Genomic DNA, 10,017 nt, shown 5'->3' on the forward strand with positions numbered 1-10,017 from the left:
ACTAATACTAATGCTAATACTAATAATAATAATAATAAAACAATAATAATAAATATTATATAACAATTAGATTAATGTAACAAAATATGGATAGATTTCACGAGATCAAAGCTGCCGGATGAGGGATGCTAATTTATTGGCGGGCTTCTGCACAATTAAACCCTCTACTGTTGATTAAAACATTGCTGATGGCACATGATTGGGCTGATGTGCAAATTGATGACCGTATACACAATTGTAAATGCCTTTCGATGTTCTATGCCAGAATGACCCAGTTGCAGATCACTACATCTAGTCCACAAATATATGCACAATCTATATTTTATCGCACTTTAAATGATTGAACATTAATTAAAAAAATACTACACTCTATGATTAAGTTCTTTAAGATCCCAGGTATACTAAGATAAACACTATATCGTTTCATTTAAACATATCACTCACCAAATTATTAAACATAGCTTTAAAATTGGGAACAAGTACAATACGTCGTGTAGTTTCTTGTTATGCATATGAAAAAAATCTTTGTCGCACATTTTCCCGTTCTGCACTTGGTCACTTGCTTTAAAAAAAGGACATGTGGCATTAAATTTTCTTCATGCGAATGCAATTGTAGTTTGTCGTAGTAATATCTGTATATGCGATTTTTAGTAATTGCATGTGAAATAGTTTTACTTGTACACACGTTGCTTTGCAACAGGTAAACCAAATAGCCTTATGGTTTAATATGGCTGATCAAGTTTTCAACGTGCACGAGATAAGAGGCTCGGATTTTCTCATAAATGCGCATAAACATGTTCACTGTTCAAAACTGTACATACATTAAATGTATTCAACTGCTAGATCAAAGTTGATCTCAACAGATTATCTGACGTACTCATCGCCGTTGCAAAATATAACTTGTCATATGGTTATCGAGCTTGACTTCTGATTAGACAGATAAGACTTCTAAGCTGGCCTATTTCATGAAACTCCAAAAGTGGCTTTAATGTGTGTTATTATATGCGCTTTGTTATTTTAGTATGAGTATCTATGGTGCCTATTGACAAGTTATTTTCTATTAGTAATGCAAATAGAAATATCATAGGAAACAAAATCTCAACTAAGCATATAATTTATTTGAATAAGCAATTTGTTAATTTAACCTTTACGGGGGTAACATACCTTTCTCAAAATGTTATTTCATAAATATAATTGAAGACAGCGATATAAAATAAAATCGGTCTATTTACATACAAGAAAAAAAAACATGTTGTGATTTGGAATGTGACGTATGACGTACAAAGAGTATTATACTTAATTATTATAATATTGATGAGTGTTATTTTCAACCGTTTTAACGCGCCTTTAATTATAATTTCGCGATATTTATCGGGCAATTAACTTCAATCTGGAGTACTGATTCTTATTGATGAAAGCACGAGAGCCTTAGCACGGCCGTTAATCACGGGCGCCACCTCTTTTTTTAGATACATTGTTATATGAGCCAATTCTACTGCCGAGGTGGCGCTAGCACCGGATATTTTGAAATGTCACGAATAATTCTACAGAGTGAATAGGTTTTTTTTTTCAACATATTTCGCATTATCTTTTGATCGGTCAATGTAGTGAGATTCTGTGCATATTAATTCATCCACCCATGTACAGAAACATATAATAACAACCTCTTTGGAAACGTGATGACCTTTATAAGTTGTGACATGGTGACATTTAAAAAAAATCGATGTATTTTGCCTGTGTGACGAGCGAATTTACACCCGATGAAATCTCTAACAAAATCAAACCATAGCTATTACATTTATAAGATTTTCCATGCACAACAACATCGGCTTTTTGTAGATCTAATAGATAGTTTGGTGATTTTGACGATGCTGCTTCAGAATCGTCTAAGTTATACCATGGAAAAATTCTTCACAATGGCGAGCTATGTAAAAGACCGAGCCAGTCCGATTGAGATAGTGTCGATTTTCTAATCGGCATATCTCGCTAATTAGCATTGGTAACATTCTCCAGCAGAGTTGTCGTTCATGCCTCAACATAAGGTACGACTAAAATGCGTATATGACTCATATCGGCGGATATGACTGAAAAGTGCGAATATGTACAGATAATGGCTTTTTAAATGTATTTTCCTATATTTTTGTTATATGAAAATCGTTCTGTGACAAAAATACACGTCGCTAATGTGTAATGTTACGATCGAATGAATTTACAAGCGTTTTTCATTGGAATTTTAATTTCAGTAACTCCACATTAATATCCGCGAATATGAACGACCAAGCAGACCACCGCTTTTATTAAATTGCTCTATATTGAGGCAGTCTTAACATATTTATCACATATTGTGAATTTTTAATTCAACAGGTGAGTTGTTTATAACAAAACTGCAAACAACGCATAAATATATCCTATATTCATTCATATTCGCACTTTCCTTCATATCCGCGGATATGCGTCATTCACGCATTTTAGACGGACCGCTGAAGGTCATACAACAATGGCCGCGCCCATGAGATAATGTTCAAACTGGTGTCAAAACTTTCTTACAGCATACATCGGCTTGTTTGGCTTTTTAGAAACTGTCATTTAGGATATATGAGTTATTTATTAACTAAATCTCCGCTAATGTCAACAATGGATTGAATTCGAAGGATACATTCGATGTGAATGCAGGACGTTCTGGACCTTGACAGCTTGACACGGCAAAACTGGTATTTTTAGTTATCAATTTAAGTCACATTTTGCTTTGTAAATTGTATTCGAGCATTTTGCGACTTGATACCCAATATCAGCATATCACATAGGATTTGCAGATCACCAAGCTGTCCTGAAAACATTGATTACAAAGTCTTTACTCATATTACGGGGTTTTATTATTTCTTCTTTCTATTTTACTACAGTCGATTGGTGTATAGCGGCTTTTAGTGGGTAACGGATAGGTTAAAAGTTTCTTGCAAAATACTTTTATTTATGTAAAGATTTATAGTGTTCTATGAATTAAACACAAAATGCCTATCATTGTTCAGTCGATTCATGTTTTAGTTGACGTGTGTCAATGTTTAACTTACAATTGTTTCTTTTTTCGAAAGCAAAACAAGGTCACGTTATGAACGCACCGTTTTTTTGACGAAAGGAAAAGTGAAGACGTATGTTTTTTTTTAATTTTTCAGATTTTTTTTGGTAAACATTATGATGTAATATTGTAGTATAATGTCCTTTCTAAAAGTACGAATGCTCAGAAACCGAATTGATGCGTACCACATAAAATAAGCATGAGAGCTGCAACTTGTGATTTAGTGAATAACGGACATGTGGCGACACATATTCGGGAATGTGGGGATTGCCTCAAACTAAATGAAAACTTAATTGAAGTTGTCCAATACACATGTGGGTAGCGCGTCGCTATGATATTTATTAGTAAAATCATCATTTTGAATGAAAAATAATAAAATTATCACGAAATTTCGATTTCTCTGAAAACATAGTTTTCACTATCAAATATATATAACAAGGTATTCAACTCAAAACGACCCGAATATAGAGTGCATCGCTTTGAACAGCCATTACTTCATCAATTGTGCAGCGATTTCCATGAACTCGGTCTTATTAAACGCAGACATGAAGTTCCTTTTCTGGAAATGTACATATCTTGTAATATGTTTTACAAATGCTGGCTAAAATTTCAAGAAATAACACGATACACATGTAATCCGATAAAGACCTAAGCGATCCGGTAATTGCTGAATCAGTTTACCCTGAAATTTGCGCTGTAAACAAAAAATATTTGTTGGAATTTTAAAACCGCTGGCATGTCCAATAGGAAAGGCATTTGTCTTTCGAGGTTTAAAGGTTTAATTACTGAATGCATGGTGTTTACGTTGAAATGAGACTCGTCCTTAGATATCCGTTATACACCAATCGACTGTATTAAATGTCATTTTTAAGTCAAATGAACTGTGTCACAGTAAAAGAGACATTAAGGCGATTGTGTGGATAGTTTGGATCCAGATCAGCCTGCAGTCGCTTGAAAGCTGTTTGCTTAAAAGCGGTTTACCATTATTTGCATAAGTCAGAGGTTAATTCCGCCACGCCAGGTCAATAAATACGCACAATATCTATGAGTTAGCGGTCGATAGTCGCATAATTTGGTATAAATAATAATAGTAATGTTCAATAAATACGCTCAATATCTGTTAGTTAGCGGTCGATAGTCGGATAATTTGTTATAAATAATAACAATAGTAATGTTCAATGTCAAATATCTCTAAAAGCAACAGGTGCAAGACGTCTTCTGATTGGCTAACACTCAAGGGTCAGTAAAGACTGAACGTCGAATTACAATTTTGTACATCAAAGTACAAAAATGTACTTCGACCTAAATCGTGTACGTCAAAGTTCATTTCTCTTTTTACCTACTAGGTCTTGTTGACTTTCGACCCAAATGGTACGCCATAAATTTGTATTCATACTATTTCCTTCGAGGTACTTATCCGATGTTTGAAGGAAAGGGCCAAGAATGTGCGATTGTGGGTCAAGTTCCCCAGAGGTACTACGTCCCCATACCCCAAATTTTTTCCGTACCAAATTTTTTTCGTACCCAATTTTATTTTCGTACCCAATTTTTTTTCGTTCCAAATTTTTTTTCGTACCCAAATTTTTTTCGTTCCCAATTTTTTTTCGTACCCAATCTTTTTTCGTACTTATTTTTTTTTCGTAACCAATTTTTTTTTGGCATAATTTTTTCTTTCCCAAAATTTGTGTACCAATTTTTTTTTCGTACCTACATACACAATTGTGATGATGTAGATCAACTTAAATTGATGCTTTTATATATCCATCCTCTTTAAAAGTATCGTCACACCAGTACTGTCAGTACTTTGATTTTGCAAAAGAGATGGAGCTAATACCGAGGAGGTGGCGCTAATGAAAGGAGATTGCGCTAATGCACATTTTCAGTTATTTTAATTTTCGGTGCCGACAATACTTTTGAACACAATCAAGATCGTAGTAAGTTTCTAAGTTGCTCACGCGAGTTGTATTTGAAGACAATTGTAAGTTATATTGCTGCAGTTCAAGTGTATACTGACCAGTTGAACCAACGGGCGTGGCAAAATTTAACCTCACAAATAAAGTTGAAAAAATGAATATTGACCAATAAATACCAAATATTAAGCCTCTGGGACTTGTTTTTTTCATTTAAGGCAGGTTTTAGTTTTAATTTGCTAATGACCTTCATAAGCCATGCGACCAAAATGCGTGGTCGTTTTACCACATTGACATACTGTACCTATTTTGAACAGCAGAAATACATTTTCTGATGGCACAGTACGGTGACTATTTTCTTCTATCTCAGAATGCAACACACTATTACGGACTATAACGTATCATTACTATACGTCATAGCCCCGTCATGATTAACCCGTAAAGGATCACACCTTTATGGTAAATGTTTACACTGATGATTTGCATCACAGTTCCGTAAAAGAAAAAGGCTTTCAGAAACAATGTATTCCCGTCAAAACACTGTATTACACTACATGCATAGAAGTTACATTTATCACGTTATTATACGGAACTTGGCTCGAAAAAAGGTTCTAAGACGTTTCCCCGCAATACTTAAGGGTAACTTATTGTATTTCCATATTTTCTGGTCTAGTATTTGTAAATAGGATATAGTGTTATACATATGTGATAATCATATTTAACATATATCATAAGAATATTTGATGTGCTTGACAACATCTGCAGAGATAATTATTTTGTGTATACCATACACCATATGCCTTTTAAATTTATTTTGTTTAATCAAATTACCAAAGAATTTTAATATCTTTCTTTCTTTATAAATCATTTTAACTAACACTATAGTTTAAGCACAGTTGCTTTTTACGCTTGCAAATAAAATACGGTCTTTTGTAGATGGTCATTATACAAATTACACAATTGGATGTTCGTATTTTACATAAAAGTGGCAAATATAATGAGAAAGGCACATAGCAAACTGCCGTTCGTAGAGGAATTTCTACCGTTGGCGCCGGATCTGGGGACCTGGAGCTGGAAGGTCTTCGATCCATCGCATTCCTCACCAGTAACATTTACGTTTGAGACCTGGCTCAGTGCCAATTGCAAAGCAGCAGCAATTTTGTTTGGACTTCCGTTTATCGAGTTTTCACAGATGCCTTTGACCGTCGATTGAACGAGTTTTCCCCATCCCCGTTCTATAATTTCCATTGTATACTTTAGATCTGAAAAATCAGACAACAACATTTCGAAACCCTCATATGTTAGTATGCGTGCAAAAAGTTAAATTGATAGACCTTTTCTGTTTAACTTGCACAACGAACAACTCTTCAATGCATTGCACACAATTCTAAAGAATCATACACCTGCGATACTATTCTATCTAAAAAGCAGATTTAAACACGTTGCTCATTTAACCATTTGTTAAAGTTAAATATCCAATTTTCTATTTAGGCATTAATTCGTCTTTTATCATCTTCAAGTGGATTAAAACGTGAACATTGTTAAGCTGTGGATACAACTCGTTTGTGTGTTCATTTATTTTACCTTTATATATATTTATAAAATGATAATGATTATCTGTTGATACATGTTTATTTTCTGTCATTTATTCGTGTATATGTTCTGTGCTGTATTCTTGACTTGTAAAATATGACGCCAGTCGCTGGAAACATGGAAATTACATGGAATTTCAGCACGTTTGGGGTTATTCTTTACCTTATAGTTTCTGACAAGGTACCCAGTATAAATTTGGACATACAAATAATCCCATATCAGAACACAACGTTCCATCTCCATACCTACCGGAATTGTTTCCGAAGCCCCTTCCGTGGGATACTGAATAGAAACTGAAACACCTATCACCGCTTGAACAAGTTGTTGCGCTAAACTTGTTTTCAGCACAGTCGAAATTTGTCACCTTCTCAAGCGCTTCCTCGTCATCGTGGCCTAGTGGCTGGTTAGATATCAAGCCAACATGGTAACATTGTGGGCAGTCTGGAAAGTTAATACATATATATTCAAAATTACATAGGTAGTAATTTCTTTTGTTGCGTTACAATCTTATGTTGTGGAATAATCAAGACGGATGCCAAAAGTCAAACATTACCATAACTGTTCGGAAAAACATAATATCAGAAATATTTAGATTACATTATGACTTTCGTTTATTGACAGATGCGTCACAAAAAGAAAATTAGACACTGGAAAGAATTCATGTGTGGACATAGTACAATTTATTTATATTACGTCCCTGTCAAAATATAGATTCCTTGTTAATATGTTATGAAGTTCGCCCTAAAAGAATTATACTTTCAGTTACACTTTCTGGACTTAAGATAAATACTATTGTAAAAGTTATAAATGTTGATAGCGCACTAAATTCTGATTTTCTGTCAAAAGGCGTACATCGAAAGATGAAGACCGTTTTCGCTGTGCTATAGTTTCAAAAATTAAAATTTACAATTGAAATAGATCTTACAAACCAAACGAGTCAACATTTGTTGAAATCACAGTCCTATTGGCATGCGTGGATATTAAAACGCCGATTACCTCCCAAAATACTTTCTTGATATACGAATTCAAAAATTACAACATTCAATTACCAGACTGTTATTTAAAACCAGCAATAAATAACACAATTAAGTCAGAAAACTAAGGGATTTCAAAGTGCGTTACTGTTAACAAATTACATGAAATATAGCATACTCTTTATTCTTGAAACATCGTTAGGTCTTTCGGACTGACATGATCAAATTGTATAAACACGATACTAGCACATGCCCGCTTAACACATTTTGACCTCTCTGAACGAGATGCACCTTATCGTATAATTTGCAATAAATGTATAACATACATCATACGCTTTTTGATTTCAAATAAGACACATGCATGCTAGATATTTAAAATTAAAGGCATTGAGCTTTCACAAACATTGCCAACCTATATATGACTAAACTTTTAAAAAGATGAACTTTGTTCTTAGTTTACTATGTATAATCGATTTTAACACAATTATTTTTATGCATCACGAGATAACCTCTTTGGATTGAGTTGCCGTGATACAACAAAAACGTGTCGACCCTAAACTTGTTTGTTGGTATTCCAGGTTGAGCGTTCGATCATGTGTTTATGTTGTCATCAAAACTACCTTTTACATATGAATCAATACATGGACTATATGTTTACATTATGAAGATTTATTTCATTGAACATTCATATTATGTATATAAACGTTGTTTTCATTTAAGAGCATGTCTTCGATAAATTAATATAACCATTACAAGCACACAGAAGATTAACGTAAATTGGAATAAGAAATTATTTTTATTTAGGTAGGAATATATTTTTAGAAAGGTTATTATTCATCATCCTTTGCTGAGATCATATTTTTGGTAAAACCTTTTTTAACGAACATCGTTGGATATTCTATTTTACATGCATGTACATGTATGCAATTATTTGTATTCAACGCGCCATTTTCATATTCATATGTAGCTCTGATATAATAACACTTTAAAATAACGACCGTATAAGCCCAATTAATAAAAAAATTATATCTTGTGCTTTGTTCCAGTTTTTACAAAACTTAAGTTTTCAAAAGATGACAGAATTATAACGTACCATAAAGAATAATAGTAACATATTTACCGCCAGCTGAACAGCTGCCATGCAAAATTCCGAAAACGACAAATATTATTTTCATCTTCATTTTTCAATGCGACATCCGAAATCCTTGTATCGCAAAGGGGTTTTATACCCGCTTCTAGAACTTTATCGCATTGACAAATATAATTAAAGATAAGCTCTCTTTTCAATATGCCATACACAATAGATAAGCTGTTCCCGGGCGAGTATTTTTCGGGTGACTGTCCGAAAAATGTTTTTGTTAACGTGGGAAATACGAAATATGGATGGGTTATAAAATGTATTAGCATTGTCTTAAAATCACAGTTTACGACAACGCTCATGCGCTTTGTTACAAACAAACGCAATATTTCTTTTGAATGCTACGTGTTCTTTCTGTCTTCCGATCCGGTATTAATATGTATGAGTGGTTATATTTAGATGTATGAGCAGTTTCTAGATTATATAACTAACGATTCAATTATTTTTTTCCCGATGGGAGTTACGACTGAACCCGAAATATATAACAACATCCCAATTGACTACCAACATATTCTAAAATCGCAAAATATCGTAACGGAACGTGAAATATATTCTTTCATAAGATCGACTGCAATCGCCACCAAAGAAAATGTAGATTTAAAAAAGTTCTTTGTTATGGTGGTTTGTAAAGACGCATTATTATGATAGGAAATTAGGTATTTCTGGGTTTGTAAATAGTTCAACTAATCATTTGAAATATAAACATACTTCCTTTAAATAATCTTGAAATATTATCGTGATATACATTGAATCTAAAAGAATAACATTGGAGGCGTAAATAATTGATTTTACATCGTACCGCTGCTATTAAAAGGGTAAAGCAAAAAGATAACAATAATGTGAAACAAAATATATTTGACCACATTTTTACGAAGCTGGTATGTTTCAATAATGAAAGTGAACGCTTAGCAAATGATTTACTCTGTACGACCTTATATTTATTAAATGAAAAGTGTCTTTGTACATGCATACTGTGTTGATATGCAAACAATACAATTTTCTTCGGAAATCTACCAAACAAAACACGATGAACATACAATAGGGAAAAATGTAAATGTTATTTCTTCATTTGTTTTTTAGAGATCACTTAACATTACACAATAGCATACTAATTATTCTTATTATCATATATGCATTTGTAAGTTTCTCAATAAAGATCGGGAATGAAAATACGTACGACTGTTCTGATATAGAGATGTCGAAACAATTGCAATAACTAGTGGGCAATATAAAGGGCAGTTGATGGATATATACCTTTGTTTTATAAATATTTTCTCTTCGAGTGACAGGAAGTTTGGTGGTTTCTTATTAGGATGCTTGCCAAATAAA

The 10,017-nt window shown here is 33.3% G+C and overlaps 1 protein-coding gene across 1 annotated transcript; it reads right to left on the reverse strand.

Annotated features, from left to right (window-relative positions):
- Window positions 1-5,509: 5,509 nt before the first annotated feature.
- On the reverse strand, window positions 5,510-8,830 carry LOC127843788 (uncharacterized). Its single transcript, XM_052373593.1, has 3 exons — window positions 8,671-8,830; window positions 6,826-7,017; window positions 5,510-6,245 (listed from the first exon to the last, which is right to left on the reverse strand). Exons 1-3 carry the CDS (start codon window positions 8,729-8,731, stop codon window positions 5,959-5,961), a joined length of 540 nt encoding a protein of 179 aa, XP_052229553.1. The 5' UTR covers window positions 8,732-8,830; the 3' UTR covers window positions 5,510-5,958.
- Between the last annotated feature and the right edge of the window lie 1,187 nt (window positions 8,831-10,017).

Source organism: Dreissena polymorpha, chromosome 9 (genome assembly GCF_020536995.1).
Source record: "Dreissena polymorpha isolate Duluth1 chromosome 9, UMN_Dpol_1.0, whole genome shotgun sequence".
Classification (NCBI taxonomy): domain Eukaryota; kingdom Metazoa; phylum Mollusca; class Bivalvia; order Myida; family Dreissenidae; genus Dreissena; species Dreissena polymorpha.

Bases quoted from the DNA above. Each gene is read 5' to 3' on its own strand.
- LOC127843788 (XM_052373593.1), bottom strand. From the start codon at position 8,731: ATGAAGATGAAAATAATATTTGTCGTTTTCGGAATTTTGCATGGCAGC. The intron at 7,018-8,670 runs GTAAATATGTTA...TTAACTTTCCAG, and splicing joins TGGCAGCTGTTCAGCTGGCG to ACTGCCCACAATGTTACCAT. The intron at 6,246-6,825 runs GTAGGTATGGAG...CTGATTTTTCAG, and splicing joins GGGCTTCGGAAACAATTCCG to ATCTAAAGTATACAATGGAA.